At 52.4% G+C, this 26,858-nt stretch overlaps 1 protein-coding gene across 6 annotated transcripts in view; it reads left to right on the top strand.

Annotated features, from left to right (window-relative positions):
- The first annotated feature begins 12,205 nt into the window (after positions 1–12,205).
- Positions 12,206–26,858, top strand: part of Pla2g6 (phospholipase A2 group VI) — a 38,767-nt gene continuing 24,114 nt past the window's right edge. For 3 of the 6 annotated variants that reach the window (XM_042693118.1, XM_042693115.1, XM_042693119.1), the window contains exons 1-4: positions 12,206–12,226; positions 23,037–23,284; positions 25,773–25,988; positions 26,304–26,487. In XM_042693118.1, the coding sequence (XP_042549052.1) occupies positions 23,076–23,284; positions 25,773–25,988; positions 26,304–26,487 (609 nt within the window). In that variant the 5' untranslated portion in view covers positions 12,206–12,226; positions 23,037–23,075. Of the gene's footprint in view, positions 12,227–12,275; positions 12,344–12,698; positions 12,721–23,036; positions 23,285–25,772; positions 25,989–26,303; positions 26,488–26,858 lie in introns of those variants that run through there. The other 3 variants (XM_042693116.1, XM_042693117.1, XM_042693120.1) reach the window with 3 other exon arrangements.

Below are 26,858 nucleotides of genomic sequence, written 5' to 3'. Positions count from 1 at the left end.
TTCCCGGAATTACTCACTCAAGGATTCCTTTCATTCATAAAAACCCAGTCATGCGGTGACGTCACCGCCCCGGCCACCGGCCCCCCCCTCCCCGGGCCCCCAAACGGCCGCTCGGTGCATGAGTCCCGCCCCCAGACAGGCCCCGCCTCCGCCCAGGCCCCGCCCACACAGGCCCCGCCTCCGGGACCACAGCCTTCTCCGCCACCCGCGGGGTTCTCGGCGCCGGTCCCCCGCGGTCGCTGCGCGCGCTCACGTGACGGCGCGCGGGCGCCGCGTGGGTGTTGTCGACGGTCCCGGGCCTCTCCTCTCGACCTCCACCCTCCGTCCGGGTGCCCTCCTCCGGTCCCGTGATTTTAAGTGGCATTTCGTGCCAGTGAGCCCCGGATTCATATCTCTGCGGCAGGGCTGCGCCCCCCGTGAGGGTCCGACGGGGGCTGGGCTCTGCCGCCTACCCCGTCCCCACACCACCTCCGCGGCTCCAAGCCTGCCTCGGGGAAGGACCACCGAGCCCCTCCAGGCCCGCCTCCAGCTCCACTCCAGCGGCTAAGGCTTCGGGTTTTGTTTTGTCTTTGTTTGTGGTCGGTCGTGGGGCTTGAACTCTGGGTCTGGGCGCTGTCCCTCTGCTCTGCAGCTCAAGGCGAGCACTCTACCGCTTGAGCCACAGCGCCGCTTCCGGTTTTCAGGTCTCACGGACTTTCCTGCCCGGGCTGGCTTCGAACCTGGATCCTCAGATCTCAGCCTCCTGAGTAGCTGGGATGACAGGCGTGAGCCACCAGCGCCCGGCTAAGGTCTCAATCTCTTGAGTAGCTAAGCATGAGCCACTTTTGCCCGGATCTCCTGGCCTGTCTTATCTTTCAGGTCAGCTCAGATGTCACTGCTGATGGCAGGCCTTTCCTGACCTTCCTGGCTAACGGAGTCTTGATCCCTGACATTTAGTCTTGTCACCCTTGTATGTCTATACAGTTTGTGCATTTGCTTACTACTTGCTTTGTGACTGTGGGACCTTGTGTTGTGTTCGACTCAGGTTCTGGTTCTGATCCAGAGGTTTGGGAGGGCATTCTAACCAGGGGAACATGGCAGCACAATGGGAAGGCTGGACCCAGTGTCTGGGGGCTCTCACCCTAGAAAAGCGGCTTTGAAGGCAAGATGGGGAGGGCTGCAGTTCATTCTTTTGTCTTTGCTGTGGCTGATCTTGCTGCCTGAAGCATCATCACCCAAGCACAATTGCTTCTGCAGTTCTTTCTCTACTGCGCATGTGCAGGATGGAAAGGCTTCCTCCCTTGTGAAGGTTAATTTCATGTCAGTGCTCAAGGTAGGCTTTCGGGCTTCTGGGCTTTGGTCCATCTGGTATTGATACATCTATCCCCATGATAGTGGATTTTTGCTTTTTTAATTTTGCCAGGCTAGGCTTTGAACTCAGGGCCTCTTTCTTGCTTTTCTTACTTGCTTGACTGGTGCTCTACCACATAAACCATACCACCAGCCTTGCTTTTTGCTGGTTATTTGGAGTTGGAGCTTTGTGGACTTTGCTGCCCAAGTTGGTTTCAAACAAGCCCTCCAGTCCTCAGAACTCCTATGTAGCGAGGATGACAGGAACAAGCCACTAAGGCCTTGGATGTTGTATGTGATGGCTCACTTGTGTTGCAGGTAACCAGATGTTGATCCAATTAGAGAAAAGTCTTAGAGTGCAAGAGAAAGCACTGAAACCAATTGCATTCTGCCATCAGCTTGCACAGCTAAGAGAGCCATGCAAGGCACCTCTTGGTGTATTAAAGTTCTCCAAAATTCTCCATTCTAGAAACTTCAGTTGAGTTATCTGCCTTCTCCAGCCTTATTTCTAGGCTTCTCAAGAGCTGAGGTCAAACTGGGTGCTGGTGGCTCATGCCTGTAATCCTAGCTACTCAGGAGGATCTGAGGAACATGGTTCCTCAGTCAGGAAAGTCCATGAGACTCTTATTTCCAGTTCACCACCAGAAAACAGGAAGTGGTGCTGTGGCTCAAGTGGTAGAGTGCTCACCTTGAGCTGAAGAGTTCAGGGACAGCATCCAGGCCCAGAGTTCAAGACCCCACAACCAATACACACACACACACACACACACACACACACACACACACACACTCACACATACACGGTAGGGGGCTCTCTAGATTGAAGGAACTCCCATTGGCCAAATTCAGGACAGTTTTAGCATCCATATAACTGGTGATAATAGATTTTAACTCACTGATTAGGGTAATTGTAGCTACTAAACAGGCTGAGATCTGAGGATCATGGTTCAAAGTCAGCCTAGGCAGGAAAGCCCATGAAACTCTTATCTCCAATTAACCCACAAAAAGCCAGAAGTGGAGCTGTGGCTCAAGTGGTAGAGCACAAGCCTTGAATGAAAAAGCCAAGCAAGAGTGCAAGAACCTGAATTCAAACACACACACACACACATACACATACACACAAAATAACTAATTTTTTTCTTTAACTTTTTTTAAAATTCGAAACTATATCATGATTCAAAAGAAAACACGTGCTGTCTGTGGGGACATTGCCCAGTGGTAGAATACCTCTCTACCAAGTGCAAAGGCCCTGAGCTCAAACCCTAGTACCACCACCAAGGACAAAAACTTGAAAGTAGAAACCATCAAGTTCACCTTGGGTGTAGCTTCTGGCCCAGCCCTCAACCGCTCATATCTCTCTCTCCCTTCCCTCTCCCTCTCCCTCTCCCTCTCCTTCTCCCTCCCCTTCTCCCCCTCCCCCTCCTTCTCCCCTCCCTTTCCCCCCCTCTCTCCTGCTCCGTAGACTTGCCTGTAGTGCCTGTTCCCCAATATGTGGAACAATGCCATGAGTTCACACCTACAAGCCTTTGGCACCGTGCTTAACATATAATGAAAGATCAATAATATTGGATTAGACAGAGATGAGCGAGTGACACTCCTTCCATAAAACCTGCTCGCCCCATGGGTGAGTGACTTGAGTCACACCAAGTCAGAGACCTCACCTGCCACCAAGGGAGGTTCCTTGTTTCCAGTTTCTGGAGAGGCCCCGCCTTCTGCCTGCACAGCCTGCCGCATCCCTGGCTCACCAGCCTGGGTGGGGGTGGGGGTGTCAGACCACCCAGCAGGGCCCAGCCAGCTCCCCAGGGGGCTCCGACTCTGTGACAAGTGCCCAGGAGCAGGGACAGGCTGGATCCAAGCTGAGCTCAGCAGCTCAGACAGCTCCTGGCTGACGCCAGGGCTGGGAACACTCCTCTTGCCTAGCCTCAGTCTCCCCGTGCAGACTGAGCACAGGACTAGGCCAGTGGTTTTTCAATCACCTAAACCAAACTAGACTCTCAGATGAAGGCCGCCTGTGTGGTAGTGGGCCCTCTCCCGCCCTCCTCTGGGGAAGATGGCAAGCCAGCTTGGGGAGACTGCCTCCCTACAGAGGAGGGGTCCTGGGGATGTAACTCCTGTGGACCTCTTGGCATTTGAGGGGCCCTGAGTTCCTTTCCAGCATGGTGACAAGAGGGGTGGATGGCCCTCCAGGGGGATATCCTCTGGTGGCCCTGACCCTGGGACCCTCAGACTTCCCTCCCCCCATCATGGCAGCCATCCAGCACTGGGCCATCTTCCCCATTTCTGTGATTCCCTTTACTGAATGGGAGCCATACCAAAAGAACCTTCCAGCACCTTCTGGAACTTTCTAAGAACCTCTGCCCACGATAGGCTCATATGAGTTTCTTCTTATTGGTAATTAATAATAATTAACATAGCTGGGTGCCAGTGGCTCATGCCTGTCATCCTAGCTACTCAGGAGGCTGAGATCTGAGGATCATGGCTCAAAGCAAGCCCAGGCAGGAAAGTCCATGGGACTCTATTTTTTTGGGGGGGGCAGGGTCCGGTCGTGGGGCCTGAACTCTGGGCCTGGGTGCTGTCCCTCAGCTCTTCACCTCAAGGCTAGTGCTCTACCACTTGAGACACAGCGCCACTTCCGGCTTTTTTCTTTTTGCTTATGTGGTGCTGAGGAATCGAACCCAGGGCCTCAGGCATGCAAGGCAAGCACTCTACCACTGAGCCACCTTCCCAGCCCCTGTCCATGGGACTCTTATCCTCAATGAACCACCAGGAAACCAGAAGTGGCACCATGGCTCCAAGAGCTCTAGACTTGAGCAAAAAAGCTCAGGATTGGCACCCAGGCCCAGAGTTCAAGCCCCATGACCAACAACAACATTAAAAAATTCACTTATCATAATAATGATCCTGCTATTAACAAGACACTTCCTTTATGGCTGGCACCAAGCTAAGTACACACAACCTGTTTGCATGCTATGCATTTGGATGGCTCTGTTCTTATTGCTACAGGAGCCAGTTGTCCAGCCCCCGCCTCACCCCCCAAAAAATCAGCAATGAAGATCTCCACTTTCCCTTCCTCATGGACAACAGGACAGTGACTCATGAATGGTCACAAGCTCAGAACCCAGAAGTAGGCAAACCCACCATACAGGGGGCAGGGAGAATCTGGGAAGAGGCCCTCCTTTTGTGTGTGTGCCAGTACTGGGGCTCGAACTCAGAACCTGGGTACTGTCCCTAACGTGTACTATTTAAGGCTGGCACTCTACCATTTGAACCATAGCTCCACATCCAGCTTTTTGGTGGTTAATTAGAGATAAGAATCTCCCCAACTTTCCTGCCTGGGCTGGCTTGAAGCCTTAGTCTTCGGATCTCAGCCTCCTGATCAGCTAGGATTACAGGTTCCTGGCTTTGGGGATGGTTTTTCAAAACCTCTTGGTTTCCAAGTGTCTGGCTCTCCTAGACCCAGACCCTGCCTGGTCCCACTCCACCTCCAGATTCGTCATGAGGCTGTGTTCCTCCTCTGCCCAGCTCTCTTCTCCCTGGGACATCCGGTCCCCGTCTCAGTTCCAGGTGCCACCTGAGGCGTCTGAGACACCCAGTCTCTCTTGTATGTGCTCAGCTAGCCTAGCCTGTGCAGCTCAATATTGTCATAACGGCCACCCTTGCTGCCTACACCCCTCTCGGTGTCTCTACCAAGTTGGTGATACCATCTTCTTCCAGAGAGAAACCGGGCCACCATCCTTAACCCCTTCATGTCCCTCAGCTCCCACAGCTCACCACTCACTGAGTGTTGGCAGCCTCACCTCCTCACCTTCCCTTCTCTCCATCCTCTTTCTCTTCCTTCACGGTGTCTCTCTGCAGAACAACGGCAAGCAGCCCAGCCTCCCTGCCTCCAGCCTCCAGGTGGAGGCTAGAGAGAATTTTGTAAAAACCCAAAACTTGGTCTAGCCACTCCTTTGCTCAGAACCTTCCATGGCTCCCTATTGACCCTGAGGCCTTCTGGACCCGCCCTCCACCTGCTGCCTCCACACTGAGCTAGGAGCTCTCTGTCCTCCACCTCCTCCTTTCACATCCTCCCAGCTGGGGTTGTCCTTGGTCCCCAGCTTGAATGTCACTGTACCAGGGTAACTTACTACACTGCATTCCCAGGACCTGCACAGGGCAGGCATACAGAAGGAGTGTAGGAAGTGTTTATTGAGTGGTTGGATTGATGGATGGGTGGGTGAGTAGATGGTGGATAAGTGGTTAGATGGATGGATGGAGGATGGATAGATGGGTGAGTGGATGGATGGGAGGGTGGGTGGAGTGGATGGGTGGATTAATGGATGGATGGATGAATGGATGGATAGATGGGTGGGTGGATGAATGGTTAGTTGGATGGATTGGTAGATGGATGGATGGGTGGGTGGGTGGGTGGGTGGGTGGGATGGACAGATAGATGAGTTGACCTTGGATCTTGACCTAGACTGAAGAGAGTAGGTCGAGCAGGTGGAAGTAGGAGGAAGGCAGAAGACACCATTTGTGTTCTAGAAAGTCCTTTGGCATTCCGACCACCTATTCATTTCCCTGACTCACAGGAAGACCTGGGGCACACAAGGGACCGCCAGGACAGAAGGTAGGTAATTCATGTTTTCGGTGATTTGGGCAGTCCCACGCTCTAACCTAGAGACCTTGCTCTTCCTGCCCTCTCACCCATCACCCAGGGCTCCCAACTCCTCACAGCTCTAGAAGTTGCTTCGTCACCTACTGGATGGACCAGTGTGCCCAGTACCACCGCCACCACCCCTCCCTTCCTCCTCCTCCTCTCTTCCTTTTCTCCTGGTCAGAGCCGATTGGTGGGAGGTGGACACACACTTAGGCAGAGGAAGGAGACCCCATCCATCTTCATCAGTGAGAACTGAGTTCTTCATGCCTGCAGCTATGCATTCTAGTAGCCAAGGAGGGCTGCTTAGGGTCTGCTCTGGTGCCCTCTACTGTTTCGCTGTGTCTGTCTTCCTTGGAATATTCTGGAAGATTCTCTGGCTATTTTCTAGTCCTTTGCCTATTTCCTACACTAATTTGAGTTGGGTTTCTGACACAATCAAAAGAGGTCTGATTTATTCTTCTCTTCCTTTCCCTTTCTTCCCTCCCTTCCTCTCTCCCTCCTTCCCCCCCCCCTCCTTCCTTCCTTTCTTTCTTTTTTTTTTTGGGTCCGGTCATGGGGCCTGAACTCTGGGCCTGGGCGCTATCCCTCAGCTCTTCAGCTCAAGGCTAGAGCTCTACCTTTTGAGCCACAGCGCCATTTCCGGCTTTTCTCATTTTGCTTTATGTGGTGCTGAGGAATCAAACCCAGGGCCTCAGGCATGCAAGGCAAGTGTTCTACCACTGAGCCATCTTCCCAGCCCCCTTCCTTTCTTTCTTAGACTGAGTCTCAAACTCTAATCCTCTGGCCTCTACCATCTGGGGGCTGGGATTGCAGGTGTGTGTCACCATACTCAGTGCCCTCTGTCTTTTCTTGATCTATAGAACCCTGTCTCTCTTTTCCCTGTGCAAGGAATCTCTAAAAATGTGGTCACAGGTTTCACACATTCAAGAACCTTGCTGCTGAAGACTGCCAGGGACCACATCTTCTTCTTGATCAAGTATGCTGTGTCTGTCATTCTCAAGAGAACTAATCCATGTGGAAGTCCTGTGGGACTGCTGCAAATATTCTAGTTCCTCCCTCCTGGCCATGATCCAGGGAGGAGGTCTCCAAAAGGGAGGAGGCCTCTGCCTGGCCCTTCGTTATCCAGTTCCTGATGTTGTCCCAGAAAAGTATTTGAGAACACATCAAGGTAGAAAAGGAGCAAGTTTATTTGTAAAGCTGATGCTCCAATGCGCTTGAGGGACTATTTGTTACTGCACCATTCCCTTACCTATACTACCTGATACAATTTATGGTTTTGACTATACTATATTGTCTCAGTCCTTCAGGCTGCCTTAACTCCTTTAGATTGGGTAATTTGCAAACAGAAACTTAGTGTTTACAGTTCTGGAGGCTGGGAGGCCCAAGAAGCCCGCACCCTCGGTGTCTGGGACATAGGAGGCAATCGGGCTCCATCAACCTCTGATATCCCACTGGTGATGGCAGAACCTCGGGGCCTCAGCATCTCCCAAGGCCCACAGCTCCTAACACTACCGCCTTGGTGACTGGAGGCGTGTGGTGACGTGCGCTCTCAGAGCATACCACGCCTGAAATCATGACATGTTTGTCTGGCTTTCTTCCTCTTTTTCCCCCCTTTTCTTTTTGTGCTGGTACTGGGGCGTGAACTGAGGGCCCAGGCACTGGCCCGGAGCTTTTTCACTCAACACTAGCCCTTTACCTCCTGATCTGAGCCACAGCTCCACTTCTGGCTTTTTGCTGGTTAAAGATAAGAATCTCATGGACTTTCCTGCCTGGGCTGGCTTTGAACCTCCATCCTCAGATCTCAGCCTCCTGAGTAGCTAGGGTTATAGGCATGAGCCACCATGTTCCCGGCTCAAATAACCCTTTCCTCTTGGTCTCCAGTACTTGTCACACCGGGCTTCAGTTGAGTAGCAAAGGCCTTGTACACTCTGATCCCCAAGAACTGCTGAACAATCTCATCCTGAGACACAAGACACTGCCTGACCATTGCCCATGTGCCGTACCTCTGTGTGATCTGCCCACCTGCGTGTCAGGACACAGGTTCTGCTCTGGCTTCTGGCCCCACAGACAGTTGAACTGAGCCCTTCAGCTTGGAAAGGGGCAGGGGTGGGTGGGGGAACAACAGGAAGTCCCATCTTTCCTAGCCAGGATGGCTTTTCCCCAGGCATGGGGAGGGCATGTGCTGCTGCCTCAGCAGGAAGTCACCTGCGTTTGCTTCCTTCCTGGCCAGGGCCTGCCCCATGGCTTCAGAAGCCACATCATGGGGTCTATCCCATACAGCTGCCTCTTCAACTCTGTGCCCTGCAGTAACCCCTCCCAAGCAGCAGAGAGGCTTTTCCACATGGCTTCCTGCCTTGTCCCCCTGCCAAAGCTCCTGCTGCCTGCACACGAAGGTCCGAATCCTGGCTGCCCACCCGCTCACATGGAAGTTTCCAGCCATGTTCAGTCCCTTGCACTTCCCCAAACAACCCAGGCAGTCTCGTGATGTTGACCTTTCCTCACGTGATTTCTCCCACCTGGAAAGTTCTTACTGGATAGTTAGTTGGAAAACTCCTCTTCAACCTTCAAAACCTAATTTTTAAAATTGTTAATATAAAGGTGATATACAGAGAGGTTACAGTTATATAAGTCAAATAATGAATGCATTTCTTTTTGGACAATGTCACCCCTTCCCTTGCTCTCTCCCTATTTTTCCCTCCCTTCCCCATCCACAGGTTGGATAGTTCATTTTCAACACAGTATCCTTTGTCCCTCCCTTTCTGTGCCCCCCTTACCCTCCCCTAAGAGACAGATAAATAAGACAAAAAAGAAAAGGAAACAAAAACAGCAACAAAGAAAAAAACTCTTTTTTTCCATTTCCTGGAGTTCACTTTGGTAAGTGTTATTTTACATGATCAGACGCACATAGGTAGGAACCTAATTTAAGAGCAGGAGTTGGTAAACATTCTTCCTGCAAATGACTAGGATTGTAGAAATATTTCAGGCTTTGCATATCAAACAGCTAGTGTCAAGACTATTCAACTGTGCCATTGTCGAAAGGATGAAAACATAAATAGCTGGTATTAAAAAAACAGCAACAACAAACCCACTTCATTTGCAAGTCATGTATGGTAGTACATAGCCATAATCCCAGCTATTCCAAAGGTGGAGGTGGAAGGAGAGAGCTTAATGTCTGTCTGGGAAAAGTTACAAAGACTTTTTCTCAAAACAAACGAACAAACATATAAAAGTGTGTGAGGCTCAAGTAAAGCCCTTGCTTAATAAGTGTGAGGCCCTGGGTTCAATTCTCAGTAGGGGCAGGGGGATGAACCATATTGTTCCTCCTCTTCTTCTTCTTCCTCCTCCTCCTCCTCCTCCTCTTCCTCATTTTTAATGCCCTCATATCTTTTTGCTTTAGTTCAATTTTCAATAAGATCTTCCTCATTCTCCTCATACCTCTGCCTCCTGAGAACCTGGATTACAGATGTGTATCACTATGCCCGGCTTGGAATGATTCCCTTGCTATGATAATTAAATGGAAAGGTGGTTGTACCACAGTCTCTCTTCTGTGCGACCCTCCTCCCTGGCTTCTGCCCTCTGCCTAGCCCTTACCATCTGCTCTCACAGAACGAACATGTTCTGATTACCCAATATATACGCCTTTGCTAGGAAGCCTTCCATGGCTCCCTAGTACCCTGGGAGTGAAAGTCAAACAGATCTTAAAACAGTCCACAATATCTTATACTCTCTCCCTTCTCCTCATTCCTGTAGCCCCATGGCCTAGTACATCCTTACTTTCTCACTCTGCTCCAGCCTTAGTACCCCTTGCTTTTCCTGAGATAAAACAGGTCTGTGTTCTTGTGCTGTGTCCCCGGGCATCACTGGTCTCCAGCTTGTCCTTCTGGCTCCCTCCTTTGGCTCTGTCATGTCTTTATCTAAACGGCCCCCTCTTCGGTCCACTCTAAACCTGCAGCGACTAGAGGTGTGTAGTTCAGGGGTAGGATACTTTCATAGTATGTGTGAGGCTGTGGGTTCAGTCCCCAGCACCACAACAAATAAAATCTAGCCAGGCACCAGTGGCTGAGCTCTGAGGATCATGTACAAAAATGGCAACCCTTCCCTGAGTCTCATCCCTGCTTCTGTTCCACAGTATCTATCACCCTCTAATTCTCTACATTCACGACAATGGTGAAATACACAGCCATTCACATACAGCCCCAAAACTCTGATAAGATGGTCCTGATGGGTGCCAGTGGCTCATGTCTATAAACCTATCTACTCAGGAGGCTGAGATCTGAGGATCAGCGTTCAAAGCCAGCCTGGGAAAGAAAGTCTGGGAGATTCCTCTCCAATTAACCACCAGACAAAACAGAAATGGTGCTATGGTTCAAAGTGGTAGAGCTCTGGCCTTGAGCAAAAAAGTTCAGGGACAGTGCTCAGGCTCTGAGTTCAAGCCCTATGACTGACAAAAACAAACAAGGAAAGAAGATGGTCCCAGGATGCCTCATCGGAAGTGTTTAAGACAAAAATCCACTCTGTGTGTGTGTGTGTGTGTGTGTGTGTGTGTGTTTTGTGCTGGTACTGGGGCTTGAACTCAGGGCCTGGGTGCTGTCCTTGAGCTTTTCTGTTTAAAGCTAGTGCTCTACCACTTTGAGCCACAGCTCCACTTCTGGTTTCCTGGTAGTTAATTGGAGATAAGAGTCTCATAGACTTTTCTGCCCAGACTGGCTTGAACCATGATCCTCAGATCTCCTGAGTAGCTAGGATTATAGATGTGAGGCACTGGTGTTCAGATCCTTTCCTTTTCTTGCCCCTTTCCCTTTCTCTTGGTTCCCTTTCAGTTTCCCTTTCCCTTCCCCATCCTTCCCTTTTTTATTATTATTACTTTTGAGACTGAGTCTTGCTGCATAGCCCAGACTAATCGGAAACTTGTGATTCTCCTGCTTCAGTCTCCTGAGGCCTGGGATTACAAGTATTATGTCATCTGGCTCCACCCTGTAGATTTGTAACTAAAGATCTCAGGATAGTCCCCATTGGTGGCCTGCAGTCTGGAAGGTATTGGTTGACTAGAATGACACCAGCATCTTACTTGGACAGATAGCAGTGTAACACATGCATCCATCCTTGGGTACAGAATCCTTAGGGAAAGTAAAGGTCAACTAGATTTTGTGAATTGGCCTGCTCTGTCAAGTCAACCATGTGACTAAAATCTCATCTCCTGGCTTCTCTCCAATGAACACTATCAGCATTATTAATCTGCTACCTATTGAAATTCCACTCTAGATAGGCTCAGGAACTAACTTATCTCAGTTGTATTACTGTACCCTCTCAGGTTCAGAATTCATTTGCTCAAGTTTCTACTAAAAATGCCCAAATATATCCAGAAATTGATGAGTATTCCTGAGATCATCTTTAGATATGATTGCCAGTGATAAGCATTTCTGTTAGCACTATTTTACTTAGATTAGAAATGTGATCCCTAGGGCTGCGAAGGTGGCTCAGTGGTAAAGCGCTTGCCTTGCATGCATGAGGCCCTGGATTCGATTCCACAGCACCATATAAGCAGAAAAAGCCGACAGTGGTGCTAGGGCTCAAGTGGTAGAGCGCTAGCTTTGAGCTGAAGAGCTGAGGGGCAGCGCCCAGGCCTGGAGTTCAGACCCCACAACCGACCCCCCCCCCAAAAAAAAAAGTGATCACTTAATCTCAATAAAGAAATTTTTAAAAAAATGTATTATTGGCTATTTACCTGAAATTCAAATTCAACTAGAGGCCTTTAAAAAAAAAAAGGACACATCTGGCAAGCCTAGCTTTGAAGTATCTGGGAAAAGTGGAAGCAGGTTCCTCCCTGTTATGCCCTCTGCCTTTGTTGGCTTTTATTTTTATCTTTATGCGCGGTCATTAAGGCGGTTTTAGGAGGGCAGAGAGCACTCGTACCAGACTCCTGCCCTTCACCAACATGTCTGTCAACAGGCCGTCACAAGGAACTTCCGCCCCACTCAGACATGGCCTCCCACAGCCTCCGACGATTGGCTCCTGTCGCTCTCCTGGCCCCGCCCTCGGAGACTGGAAGCCCTTTTCATTGGGCGGTTATACAAGATGGCGGAACACTGCCCCCGCCGATCCTCGTGCGCTAGGCTCGTGGGTCGGGGGCGGGGCCACAGCGACGGTCTGGAGCATGGACTCTGATGATTGGCGGAGAGCGGCAGCTGAGCCCTCACGTGGTTGGGGACGCATTTATTTGCGGAAGTAGGAGGAAGTACCAGGGCTGAGCCAGCCGAGGTGAGTGACGGCGGAGGGGGGGCGGGGCCTAGGTGGCCTTCCCAAAGCCGGCTCCCCTCGACCGGATGTCTCTGCTCGGGCCCTACTTTGTGCCTTGCTGGTGTCTCCGGTTCTGAGGCAGGTCCTCCGTGACCCCTGTGTACCCCTTGCTCCTGTCCTGACCTCTCCCCCAGCGTCCCCAACTCCCATCCCGTGACCGCTGTGTCCCCCCTCCACCTCCCCCCGCCAGGCCCAGCCTGGGCGGTCTTTCCCCAGTACCCCTCGGTCCCCCCACTTCCCAGACCAGCCTTCACCTGGGACCCGCTGCTTCTGCCCGGGCCGCGCACCCCGCCCGCTGGGCCCCGTGTTTAACCCATGCCTCCGCTTGCCGTCTGCGGTGTGGCCTCCACGTGCCCCCCCCACCTTCGGCCACCCCGGCGGCCCCCAGCCCCAGCCTGGCCCCTCTGTTCCCACAGATAGCTTGGACGCTGGCGACGACCCGAGCGAGTGACCCGGTAACCGCACGGCTGGGCCGGGGCGCGGGTGGGGGACAGGGAGGGCGCAGCCCTGGGTTCTGTGCCCTTCCTTTTTTTTTTTTAATGGGCTTCCCACATGACCCCAAACAAATAGCTCCCCCTCCTCCCTCCCGCTAAGCTCCGGGACCTTTCCCTCCCCTGCCCTCTTACCAGCCCTGCAGGATGTTTGGCAGGTTTGGCTTGGCCCGAGCTGTGTTGGTATTGTCTTTGCCTTAGAATCTTCCTGGAGTTCGGAGGCTATTTTGTGTCCAAGTCTCAGTTTCCTCATCTGTGACAGGGGAACTGTTTCCTGCCCACTCAGGTGCCTTGAGGTTCGGTAGAGAAAAATGTACAAGGTTAAACGTTGATGACCGGACGGGGACCTGCACACATACATGCAGGGCTTGGTTGCTAAGTCACAGGCAAGACAGAAAGGAATGGAAACAGAAAGGATGATGGGATGAGGAGAGAAAGACATGGTTTCATCTTTCATTTGATTGTTTATTCATTAATTGCATCCCATAAATCAGGCTTCAGAGTTTGTTTTGCTAGTCCTGGGGTTTGAACTCAGGGCCTGGGCACTGTCCTGGGGTTCTTTTGCTTAAGGCTAGCACTCTACCACTTGAGCCACAGGGCCACTTCTGGCTTTTTCTGTGTATATGGTACTGAGGAATCCAACCCCAGACTTCATACATGCTAAGGCAAGCACTCTACCACTAGGCCACATTCCCAGCCCTAGGTTCTTTTCTGGACTGGACAGTATTCGTGTTCACTTTCAAGGCTTCCAAGCTTGCTAGGCAGGTGCTCTACCACTGGGCCACACTTCCAGCCTTTTTTTTTTTTTTAGTCATGGGGTCTGAACTCTGAGCCTGGGTGCTGTCCCTCAGCTCTTCAGCTTAAAGTGAACGCTCTGTCACTTGAGCCATAGTGCTGCTTCTGGTTTTCTTATAGTTTATTGGAGATAAACGTCTCACAGACTTTCCTTGCCAGGCTGGCTTTGAACTGGGATCCTCAAATCTCAGCCTCCTGAGTAGTTAGGTTTACAGGTGTGAGCCACGGTCACCCGGCTTCCAGCCTTTTTTTAAAAACTGATTTATTTATTTGTTTGCTTGTTTATTTATATCGGTCATGAGGCCTGAACTCTGGGCCTGGGCACTGTCGCTCAGCTCTTCAGCTCAAGGCTAGCACTCTACCACTTGAGCCACATTGCCACTTCCAGCTTTTTCTGCTTATGTGGTGCTGAGGAATTGAACCCAGGGCCTCATGCATGCAAGGCCAGCACTCTACCACTGAGCCACCTTCCCAGCCCCTGATTATTTTTGAAATATGCTCTCACTTTCTTTCCCCCTCAGTAAGATGAGCCACTGGAGCCAGGTAGACTCTTTTATGTTTGTTGTTTCTATTATTCATCCTTTTTTTTTTTTAACCAGTACTGCATCTTGAACTTAGACCTTGCACTCTTGCTTGGTTTGGCTTGTTTTACTCAGGCTTGCACTCTACTACTTGAACAACGGCTCTACCTCTTCCTTTTTGCTGGTTAATTGAAGATAAGAGTCGTAGACTTTTCTGCCCAGTCTTTCTTTGAAATATGATTCTCAGCTCTCAGCCTCCCAAGTAGCTAGGATTACAGACATGAGGCACTGGTGCCTAGTGAGATAGTCTTACGTGTTTTTTTGTCCTTTGGGCCATCTGAGTTCATTGTGATGTCAGCCTCCCAAGCTAAGTTTGCAGGTGTGAGCCACTTTGCCTGACAGGCTCTTTTGAATTAGTTATTTTTACTGCTCATTCATTTTTCATTGAACAAGTATTAATTGGCTCTAACGTTCTTGGCTACTCTTGACATAGCCAGTGTTATCCCCTTTAACAGGAGGAGGAGGAATTACTTGTCTAAGGTACAGCTGATGCAGTTGGAGCCGAATGGTGTAGAGGGTCCTTAGTTTAAAAGTTTGATTGGATGTTTGGACCTGACAGTGGTGCGGAGAGGCCCTGAACTTGGCAGAAACCTAACTTAGGATATTCAGTTTGGATTTTTTTCTGAGCTTACCATTACGACTTGATTTTCTCCATACTGGGCAGTGATAGTTGCCGTGCCCAGTTGGTAGGCAAGGAATAGTTAATGCCTTATGTTAGGACACTTTCTCCTTTTCCTTTTTTTTTTTGGTTGTAGAGGTTAAACTCTGGGCCTGGGTGCTGTACCTGAGCTCTTTTGCTCAAGGCTAGTGCTCTACCACAGTACCACTTCTGGTTTTCTGTTGGTTTTTTGAAGATAAGAGTCTCTGGGACTTTCCTGCCCAGGCTGGCTTTAAACTGTGATCCTCAGATCTCAGCTGCCTGAGTAGCTAGGATTACAGGCGTGAGCCACCAGCGACCAGTTATGTCATGAGTACTGTACATTGTGACAGGCACTGGAGCTTGTGTGACAGTTCTACCGCACTTATGGTTTTCCATGTTCAGAGTGTTTGTTTCTCCCTACTCTTTTGAATATTCTAGAAAGGGGTTTTCTTTTCATTCAGCAGAATGATGTGACAAAGAAGTACAGAAAGGAGGAATCTATGCACTGTGTGTAGGTGCATGCACACATGCATATACATACACCTGCTCTGGGTCTGTATTTATAGAGGGCGTCTCCCTGGGAGAGCAGGGTCTTTGTCTTTTGTAGGTGGATTTTACAGGGCAGTGCCTTAAATGCTGCAGTCTGATCCAGCCGCATTTGCTGGTGATCTCATTCAGTTCTTAGATGTTCATTTAGCGATTTGCAGTCCTTTTGATTTGATACTAGAGATCAAACCCAGGGCCTTATGCATGCTAGGCAAGCACCCTGCCACTGAGCTAAGGCTGTGGCCCAATTTGACTCTCTGAGCCTGGGTGCTGTCCCTCAACTCTTCAACAAAAGCCTAGTGCTCTACCACTTGAGCCTCAGCGCCACTTCCGGTTTGTTGGAGATAAGAGTCTCATGGACTTTCCTGCCAGGCTGGCTTTGAGCCACAATCCTCAGATCTCAGCCTCCTTAGTAGCTAGGCTTATAGACGTGATCTACCGGCACCTGGCTACTCTCAATTTTTTTTTTTTTGGTCGGTCGTGGGGCTTGAACTCTGGGCCTGCGCACTGTCCCTGTGCTCTTCAGCTCAAGGGGAGCACTCTACCACTTGAGCCACAGCGCCACTTTGGTTTTCTAGTGGTTTATTGGAGATAAGAGTCTCATGGACTTTCCTGCCCAGGCTGGCTTTGAACCACAATCCTCAGATCTCAGCCTCCTGAGTAGCTAGGATTACAGACGTGAGCCACTGGCGCCTGGCTACTCTCAAATTTTTATCTCCAGTCCAGTTTAGACCTGTCCTCCAGATGACAGATTCATAAATCTAGTTGTTCACTCAGGCCCTCAGACTTGCACATTTCAAATGTACAAATATTAAAAAATGAGCTCCTGCAGGGAGCTGGTGGCTTACACCTGTAATCCTAGCTACTCCAGAGGCTGAGATCTAGGGATTGCTATTCAAAGCCATCCTGGGCAGAAAAGTCCCTGTGAGGCTCTTACCTCCAATTAGTCACTCAAAAACCAGCAATGGAGCTATAGCTGAAAGTGGTAGAGCGTTAACCTCAAGCAGAAGAGCTCAGGGACAGAGGCCAGGCCCTGGGTTCAAGCCCCACGGCTGACTAAAGCAAGAGCAACAACAGAACAAAACAAAAACCAAAGCAGTCTGTGAGCCCAGCTCACTCTTACTAAAAAAAAATTTCAGCATTTTTATAGAGGGGTTAGTTACATAAGTTAGGACAATCTGACCCCCCTCCCACTTTTGTTCCCATTTTCAGAAATGACAGTAATACTCTTTTATTTGCTCAGACCAAAATTGCAAGGTGATGATTATTTTGTTGGTACTGGGATCTTGAATTCAAGGCCTCTCATTTGCTAAGCCAGTGTTCTACCACTTGAGCTACACTTCCAGCCCCCTTTTTACTTTGGTTATTTTTTTTTTTTTTTTTGCTTTGGTTATTTTTATGATAAGTTCTGGCTTTATGCCTTTGCTAACCTGGACTATGTTCCTCTTATTTGTACTTCGTTTTGCTACTGGAATGGTAAGCATGTACCACTCTTCTCGGGCATTGGTTGAGATGGAGTCTCATGGACTTTTTTTGTCCAGGATGACAAACCACAATGGCCCTGTTTTTGCCTCTGACGTAGCAAGGATTGCAAGCTTAAGCTTCTGAACATGGAACTACTGGGTTTGAACTCACAAACCTATGCTTGCTAGGGAAGTACTCTACTTGAGTCATACCTCTAGCACTTTTTGCTTTAAAGTTTATTTTTCAGATAGGGCCTCATACCTTTTGCTTAGACTGGCCTTGACCAAGATCCTGTGACTTAGGCCTCCTGTGTAGCTGGGATTACAGGTGTGAGCTGCTTCACCCAGCTGTGAGTTTATTCTTGATGCCTGTCTTCCATATTGCACACTAGCCAGTGTTACCTGTTAAAGTGTCACTCCTTTGTTCCAAGCCCTGCAGTGGCTGCTCTTAGTGCACAAGATCTGATCTCACTGGCTTCCATGCTGTCTCTGGACTCACCTGGCTTGGTCCAGCCCCACGTCCTTTGCACTTGCTCTTCCCTCTGCCTAGAAAACCAAAGTGGCGCTGTGGCTCAAGTGGTAGAGTGCTCCCCTTGAGCTGAAGAGCACAGGGACAGTGCGCAGGCCCAGAGTTCAAGCCCCACGACCGACCAAAAAAAAAAAAAAAAAAAAAATTGAGAGTAGCCAGGTGCCGGTAGATCACGTCTATAAGCCTAGCTACTAAGGAGGCTGAGATCTGAGGATTGTGGCTCAAAGCCAGCCTGGCAGGAAAGTCCATGAGACTCTTATCTCCAACAAACCAGAAGTGGCGCTGAGGCTCAAGTGGTAGAGCACTAGGCTTTTGTTGAAGAGTTGAGGGACAGCACCCAGGCTAGAAAGCTCTTTAACTAGGTAACCAATAGACTTTCACCTTCCCTTCCTGTTGGTTCTTGATGAGGGCTTCCCTGCTCACCCTAAAACTTTAGTCTCTACCTCCACACTTCCCATGTTTCTTCTCTAATTGATATCTGTAGTCTATGGATATGTTCTGCTTTCTTCCTTCTTGTTTGAGCTCCAGGGGGCAGGGTTTTGTCCTTGGTAGTTAGAGCAGTGCCTGCTACAGTTGGCACTTGGTAAATATTTGCTGAGTGAGTCATGCAACAGACCACCAGTTTCCATGCCAGCAGCTCAGGAGCCCTCTGGCAGCCCTCTGCTGGCTCGGCTGAGTCCTCGCGAGCCCTGGTAGCCCTCCTGGGCATTTTGTCCCCCTGTGTGCTGGTGCAGGGTTGGCTGGTGAACCGCATTGTGGTTGTAGATGGAGGCCTTGCATTGGGTAACCCGAGACTGAAGGTCCAGTCTGAGCACAGAACACTGTGGTTCCGGCTGCCAGCTTCCCTGGGCCCAGATCCTGGAGGTTACCAGGCCTGCTTATGCCTCAGTCTCCCTGGGTGCAGTGGTGGTGTTTGAGGACACAGTATGCCGGGAATGCCCCAGGCGCTGGTGCTGGGCAGGTGCAGGGTGGAGGCAGCAGGTGGAGGATGGTGTGCAGGGAGGTGCAGAGGCTGGGGTGGCTGGAGTGAGAGGCAGGCATAGCACGTGACTGACCCCCTCCCTCCTTGTCCCAGCTTCCCTCATGCTAACGAGCACTTGCTATGTGCAAGGCCTTTGCCTGTGCGGTTCAGATGGCAGGCAGGACACCCCGCTTCCAGGCCTGGGCCTCGCTGCCCACACCCCCATGCTGGGGAAGGCAAGGACTGTGCCCGACCCCACTGCGCTGTGGCTGTGAGGGGGAGGCGGATGACAGAGGCGGGGTCGCGTGCTGTCCAGCAGCGGGTGGCCCTGTGAGGGAGAGTGGCCTGTGTGTGACTGCACCAGGAAGGACGTGGAGACACACTGGCCCTGTGCTGTGTCCTCAGCCCAGTTTGTGATGGGGTGGCAGGAAGCGCTGGCCGCCTGGGTGTCAGGGTCCCGCTGCTGGGGACGGTCGCTGCCATCCTGTCCTGAGCTGGGCGGTGGGGGCCCGAGGCTCACTTGTCATCGTGGGCACCTCTTGTGTGTCCACGCGTGGTCCTGGAGCTCCACGTGGCCAGCGCCGAAGTTTGTCCTGGCACGCACTCCTGACGGCTGTCCTGTCTCTCCTGCAGCCTGCCAAGGAGAAAGCCGGGCCTGAGGCCTTCCCCTGCAGGACAGGGGCGAGCTCAGGGGCCAAGCGCTGATGTTCATGAAATGAACTTGGCGGAGCTGACTGGGGAGAGGTCTCCTCCGAAGCCTTGTGCCCAGAGGGAGAAAGGGTTTCCCCCAGGTGGGTGGGTGGGTGGCTGGCATGGGGGCCAAGGCCCGGGGAGGGCCTGGGGAGGAGGTGGCCCCCAGACTGAGCCTGCAGGACGAGAGGGGGCTGCCACTGTGTGGAAGCACCCCCGGAGAGGAGTGCTGTGTTTGGAGCCAAGGCCTGGGGCACTGGTACCCTGTGGCTGCCCAGGGGACCTGGGCGGGGGGGGGGGGGAGATGTGGGGGTTGGAGGGATGGGCCACTCTGGAGGGATGGGGACTCATTGGATGTGTCAGCAGGGCGACACTGTCCAGCCGTCACTGTGCACAGCAGGCCTAGAGGGTCACTGGTGAGCTGGGAGTGGCCTGGCTGCCTGGCCTAGTACAGAAATTGGGCCGGGGGGGTGGGGGGGGAGAGTGAAGTGCTCTGAGCCCTCGGGAGAGTGGGCCTGGAGGACGGCATCTACTCCGGTCCCACAGTCCTGGGAGCACAGAACACAGCTCCCTTCCTGGTATAGGAGAAGACCTCCAGAGGGGTAGCTCCTCCATGCCCACCCAGGGCCCCCAGGGCCGAGGAGGAGGAGGAGAAGCCCCTCTCTGCTTCCCATCCACACAGACAGGGCTGTCTGCTGGCCACGGGCCTCTCCCCTCCCACCGCTCTCTCTGCTCTGCATCCCTGCTCTCAGCCGCCATTCTCCTAGGGAGTGTGTCCCCCATCTCCCCATGTCCTCTGTGTCCCCCTGGCAGGGCTGGACGCCTTCTGGGGACCTTGGCTCAGGTCTGGTCCTAACCGAGTCTCCCTCTTGCCTCATAAGAGGCTTTTGTTTATTTTTCTTTGTTGGTGGATATCAACCTTTCATTAGTTTTCAGCACTGAGGTTTGATCCCAGGGCCTCCTGCTTGCGAGGGAGTTCCTCTAACAATTTGAGCCATGCCTCCAGTCCCTTTTGCTCAGTTATCGTTTGCAGTGTCTTACCCAGTGCCATCCCGAACCACAATCTCCTAACTATGCCTGGCTCATAGATAGAACCACAGGCATGTACCACTATGCCTGGATTGTTGGTTGAGATAGGATCTCACTCACTTCTTCCAGGGTTGGTCTCCACCTTCAGTGCTCCCAGTCTCCTCCCAAGTAGCTGGGAATGTGTCCCACATTCATTTGCCCTTTGGAACCTCATGTTGAGGTCTCCCTGACCTCCGTCTGTCAAGTGGGGATGCTGGCATTCTTCCTGCCCTCCACCCCTTCAGGAGAGCCTCTGCCCCCACAGACACTAGATTGCCCCTAAACAAAAAAGCAGTCTAGGCTCTGAGGGGTCACAAACCCCCAGCCTCATCCATGGAGGCGCCATTGGCATCTGAAGGGGCCCATGGCTTCCCTGGGTACTGACTGGCACTCAGCCCAGTCGGGAGCAGTAGGGGCCAGATGGCTGTGAGATCAGAGGAAGGTCATGGGAAGATCAGAGGAGAGGCAGAGGGGAGGTCAGGTGGGAGAGGCCGGGTGGGGGTTGTCCTCGGAAGGGAAGGGACGCATTCAAGTCTCGCCTGGGCTGGCAGGGTGGAGAGAGATGCCAGGAGAAGAAGGAAGGGCCTGAGGCGGCTCTCCCTGCTGGCTGCCTTCCTCCTTGGCCGTGCTGTGAGTTCCAGGATGTGGCCAGAGGTGTTTGTTCCCTTGCTTCTCCTCGTGACATTGCAACTGCTGTGTGGGTCCCCAGTGGGCTTGTGCCAGGGCCTCCTGCGTCATGGTGTCATGCTAGTGACTCCGGCCGGAGGGAGGCCTGTTTACACGGGGGGGGGGGGGGGGGGGGGGGGGAGGCACGGGCTGTGGGCCCGGCCTCTGAGGAGAGGCCTCAGCCTCCTGGGCAGGGACCTTTGTGTGAGGCCTCTGGAGCCTGCTGGCAAGTCTCGTCCCTAACCCTGAGCTCCTGGGAGCCCTTGATCCCGTCCTTGTCCCCAAAGCCCCTGAGAGCCGCATCTTCTCCCACCACATCTCCAACCAATCCTAAAAGGAAGGATTTTCCAAAGCTTCAGCAAGAATAGCTTCAGAGCTGTGCTGTTGAGGTTCCGCAGGCCCCGTTTCCTTACCGGTAAATGGGTGGTAAAGCCAACTGCCACCTACTGGCCATCTGCCCTCTGCTGGGTGCCACTTCCAGGCACTGTTTTGGTTCCCGATGTTACAGGTTAGGAACTGAGACTCGGGGAGGTGAAGTAACTTGTGCCTAAGGTCACACAGCTAGCAAATGGTGAGCCGAGATTTGAACCTGGTCTGGCCCCAGGTCTGCACTGTGCTCGCTGCACACATGCCTCCTGTGGTTCTGTGAGAATTCAGTGATGTGATCCCATGGAGTGCTGAGCTCAGCCCAAAGGGGGGTGGGCAGGTGTGTTGTGACGTAACTGCAGTAGTTTCAAGGGACACCTGCAAGCGCACACTGTGCATTCAGCCCTTGGGGCTCTTCTGAACGTCCACACAGTCGGTGTTACCCCTCGAGTGTTTGGAGGCTGTGATTAAGTTACACAGGGACTGCTTGAACACTGTGCAATACCATGACAGTCATGTGATAATGAGCTACCTACTAAGTAACTCCTGGGAGGGCAGTGCACCCAGTGCTGCTAAGTAACAACCAGGAGGGTAGTGCTGCCATGTGGCTGAGTAACGACCAGCAGAGTCGTGCTCGCGTTGTTAGGAAGTGTCCTCCGGGGAGGGTGGTGCAGCCGTGCTGTGAGGCTGAGGGCTGGAGGACCGGTGCTCTCACTGTGAGAGCCCCCTGCGCAGGCGCACACAGCCAGCCAGTGGGGCGGGTCATGCTACTGAACCCATGCAGTTTGTAACGTGGGAAATCCATATTCGTGGGCTTTTCACGCTCCTCCCCTGAGCACATCTCACTAAAGGCTCTTTCTCTCCATTATTAAGCTCCCTCTGTAGTCTCCTAGTCTTTATTTCATTTTATTTTATCTCCCTTGTCTCGGGCTAGGAAGGTGGCTCAGTGGTAGAGCGCTTGCCTTGCATGCCTGAGGCCCTGGGTTCGATTCCTCAGCACCAAATACGCAAAAAGAAAAAGCCGGAAGTGGTGCTGTGGCTCAAGTGGTAGAGCGCTAGCCTTGAGCTGAAGAGCTGAGGGACAGCGCCCAGGCCCAGAGTTCAGGCCCCACAACCGGACCCCCCCCCAAAAAAAAAAGAATACATTAATCTCCCTTGTCTCCAAGGCCAAACCTCTGCAGGCAGTGAAGCCCGTGTTCATCAGAGACATCAGTGTCCTCAGCGCTGCCTGCCCCTTCAGCAGGTGGCCTGGTGGCTTGGGTTGGTGCCAGGATTTGTGGCTGTGCCTTAGGGAGTCAGTGTGCTTTCTGGGAACTCAGGAACTAATAAGATAGCAGGTTTGGGGGGCCTGGATGTAGCTCAGGGGTAGGGAGCTTGTTTAGTGCGCGTACACAAAGCAGAAAGAGCACTTTTTGCAGTGTAAACTATCCCCCACCCCCAGAGGCCTCAGCAGCCCCGCCGCCCATGGCAACGCCCTGGGCTTCTCCCAGAGTCAGTGGGAAGCAAAGGGTGAGATGGTTGCTCGCTGTCCCTTTCCCCTGGTGGGATGTTGTTAGTTGGAATGACGGTCACTGCTTGGTGTGGCTAGAAGCCGTCCACCTGCCAGGGCCTTAGTGCCATGGTGCGTGTTCACTGCTGCTGGCTCCTATGGTGCACCCACGAGGGAGTGTGATCTGACAGGGACACGGAGGCAGGGGGCAGGAGGCAGCCCAGCTCCCCGGGGCTGGGACGCTTCCTCTCAGCCTTCTGACCTCACACTCGGGCTCCTTTCTCTCTCTCCCTCCCTCCCTCCTTCCTTCCATCCCTCCCTCCCTGTCTTCCTTCCTCCCTCCTTCCCTCCTTCTTGCCTTCCTTTTTCAGCTCCCTGCAGGCCCAGAATGAGGAGCATTGCAGAGGTGCCCGCACAAGACCTGGCTGCCCACAGGTGTGCATGGGAGACCCCGCCCAGCTCACCCGAGACCCCACTGTCTTGCAGACGGAGGTACGGGCAGTGGGGCCCCCCACCCCACAGAGGATGCAGTTCTTCGGCCGCCTGGTGAATACCCTCAGCAGCGTCACCAACTTGTTCTCCAACCCATACCGCGTGAAGGAGGTGGCCATCGTCGACTACACCCTGAGTGAGCGCCTTCGGGAGGAAGGGCAGCTGATCCTGTTCCAGAATGTTCCCAATCGCACCTGGGACTGCATCCTGATCAGCCCCAAGAACTCACAGAACGGCTTCCGGTGGGTGGTGGTCAGCCATGACACACATACACACACACACACACACACACACACACACACCCCACATACATCATACACATAGAGAGACACATACAAACACATAGATACACACGGACATACACACAGAAACAGACACAGATACACACACACCACACATACACATTACACACAGACACGCACACATAGATACACACAGGTGCATGCGCGTGGGCGTGCATGTGCACATACACATACATACACGTCTCTGTCCTTTGGCTCCTCCTAGTAGCTCACTGGAGGTGCTATGTGGCTTCTGGGGCCCATCTGAGGGCTTGGGATTGGAGAGGCAGGTCTCTATGGAGGGCTTAGGAAGCACAGCCTAAGTTGTTTCCCACCTAGGTGTTGACCCAGGCGGATGGAGGGATGTGGGAAGGGTGGAGGAGGCTGAGAGGGCCCTGTAAGGTGACCTGTGACTGTCCTCACAGGGATGGCAGAGCTGTGTCTGCCTAGGCATGCCAGCAGGATATGGCAAGAGTCTAGGCCAGCGCCAAGGGCCTGGGCCAGCTTCAGGGCCAGGGTGGAGTAGGCTGGTGGAGCTGGCCAGATAAGCATTGATGTGTGCCCATACTGCCGCGGACCGGCTCTGTCGGGACAACGGAGGACACCTAGGGGAGGAACCTGGAATAGGGGGCAGATGGCAAACAGACAACTCACACACAAGAGGAGTGGATGCTGAGCGGGATTTAATGCAGAGGATAACAAACTTTTATAGCAAAAGTCTCCATGAGAAAGGGTAGAAGGTTACACAATCTTGCTGCAGGGCTTCATTCTTGGGTGGTCACCAGTTGGTCGCCTGATAGGCACTTGTTTCCGGCTTATCTCTAAGAAATACAATGGGTTTCGGTTTGTCACCAATTAACCATTACCTATTTTTATAGAGGCCTTAACTGTCCCATAAGATCTTTCCTGTTTCTTCTTTAATAGTAAGCGCCACGGAGGCCTAGATCTAGCAAGTCTCTTAGTAAATAAAAGAGAGTAGCAGGAAATTCTTTCTCCTAAGTAGTTCTCCCAGCAATTGCCATACATTCTTTCTATTCTAGCCGAGCAAATCTCTTACAAACAATTCCTTCTGCTGAAGTGACATCGTGAAACCCCCAATACTTTTATATTTGCTTATGACTTGTCTACTAGCCTCCATAAGAGGGGTTTCAGGGTAGCACTTAACTCTGGTGAGTTAGTCATATTTTTTAAGACACTCATCAGATGTTGGAGTCGTCAACACTCTTAAGAAAGAGCTTTGAATAAGGGAACATTGACAATGAGTAAGTACAATGAACAGCAGAAACAGTAAAAGATTAATAGGCACTCTTATACAGTGAAGAAAAGAAAAGCAGAAACACATCTTTCCCAGGGGCTTGCCAGCCTTTCCAGGAGGTAGGCCTCTTTGAAGCCCCATTCTCAGGTCTGAAAGCAGGTTTCCCATGCTAAGCAGACTCCACTGGAGTAGGTGTGGCACCATACCATACCCTTTTCCTCTCTGTCATCTACCCTTTGGACATGTGCTAGACACCCTCAGTGTCTCTGGAGGCTCAGGCCCCGCTGGCCTTACAAAATGCAATCGTGGTGTGTGTGTGTGTGTGCGCGTGCACACACGGGCGCGCATACATGGGTCATAGAGGGTTAAACTCAGGACCTGGGTGCTGTCCCTGAGTTTTATCTGCTCAAGGCTGATATTCTACCACTTGAATCACACCTCCACTTCTGGCTTTTTGGTGAATAGTTGGATATAAAAGAGTCTCATAGACTTTGTTGCCCAGGCTAACTTTTTTTTTTTTTTTGGGGGGGTCCAGTCGTGGAGCCTGAACTCTGGGCCTGGGTGCTGTCCCTGAGCTCTTCAGCTCAAGGCTAGCGCTCTACCACTTGAACCACAGCGCCACTTCCGGCTTTTTTCTCTTTGCTTATGTGGTGCTGAGGAATGGAACCCAGGGCCTCAGGCATGCAAGGCAAGCGCTCTACCACTGAGGCACCTTCCCAGCCCATGCCCAGGCTAACTTTGAACCATGATCCTCAGAACTCAGTCTCTTAAGTCACTAGGATTATAGGAGAGAGCCACCAGCACTGGCTTGACCTTGTTTGATTTTGACCATGTACAAGAGGCCAGAGACTTTAAGCTGGGGCTCTCAGATGTGACAGTCCAATTAGGAAAAGGCCATAGCAGGGATTTGGTTGGGTAACATATGAAAGCAGGGGAAGAGAGAGAGAGGGAGAGAGGGAGAAGTAGAGGAAGGGAGGGAGGGAGGGGAAAAAGGAAGGAGAAAGAGACACTTTTCAAACAGAGAAGTCAAGGTCAACTCCACATAGGCTGTGTGTTGGAGGGAGGAGAGACAGGCTACAGCCTGGAACAGCAGTGTCCTATTTTGGGGGGGGAGGGTCCAAGGCTCCTGACTGAGCTGGGCTGTGGGCTGAGAGCCCCATGGGGTTCAGCTTGGAGTCCTCCTCTCCTGTCCAGGCTTTTCCAGCTGGAGTCAGAGGCCGATGCTCAGGTGAACTTCCAACAGTACTCATCCCAGCTGCCGCCCTTCTATGAGAGCTCCACGCAGGTCCTGCAGGTGGATGTCCTGCAGCAGTTGACTGACCTCATCCGCAACCACCCCAGCTGGTCGGCCGCTCACCTGGCGGTGGAGCTGGGCATCCGAGAGTGCTTCCACCACAGCCGCATCATCAGGTGGGCGGCCCAGCTGTCTGGGCCACGTGTGTGTATGTGTTTATATCTCCCACGATGCCCCCAAGTCTTGGCTTGCAGCAGGCCTGTTCCTTGCTAGAGCCATCATGGTGGGCACAGTAGAGAAGGCCATTGGAGCCTAGGGAGGTTGAGTGTGTGAGATTTCTGCGTCCTTTGTCCCCCTCCACTCATTGCAGTGTGGTACTGAGCCCAGGTCCAAATGAGTCGTGACTCAGCCATGCTGGGAGGTGGGAATCTCCCAGCATGTACTTGGGTTTCCCACCTGCCCGTCCTGACCACCCTGCCCCTCTGTCACAGCTGTGCCAACAACACAGAGAACGAGGAGGGCTGCACCCCCTTGCACCTGGCCTGCCGCAAGGGGAATGGGGAGATCCTGGTGGAGCTGGTGCAATACTGCCATGCCCAGATGGACGTCACGGACAACAAGGGGGAGACGGCCTTCCATTACGCCGTGCAGGGTGACAACTCCCAGGTGCTGCAGGTAAGCAGGGCCAGGGCTGAGGCTGGTGTGGACCATGCCACCCGTGCGCCGTGCACTCATGAGTCATCCTAGGCCTTTCCTTGTCTCCCATTGATCATTGAAGGCTGAGTTCCTCCCTGGAGGGTGCACACTCCCTTTGCCCTTCTGACCCCTATCTGGGGACGTACCATTGGCCCCTGCTTTGACAGCCACGGTGTCTTTCAGCTCAACAGACTAACCTCAGGGCAGCTCAAAACCATCAGCTTCCCCAGGCACCACTGAGCCAGCAAGGCCCAGTGCCAGGCCCTAGGCCAGGCTTCAGGCGTGGTAGCCAGCCCCTTCCTGGGGGCTGCGGGACCCCTACCCAACCTACCCAACCAACAGGAACTCAC

Source organism: Dipodomys spectabilis, unplaced genomic scaffold, assembly GCF_019054845.1.
Source record: "Dipodomys spectabilis isolate Male_0828 unplaced genomic scaffold, ASM1905484v1 ptg000163l, whole genome shotgun sequence".
Classification (NCBI taxonomy): Eukaryota; Metazoa; Chordata; class Mammalia; order Rodentia; family Heteromyidae; genus Dipodomys; species Dipodomys spectabilis.
This window is presented reverse-complemented; position numbering and strand designations above follow the sequence as displayed.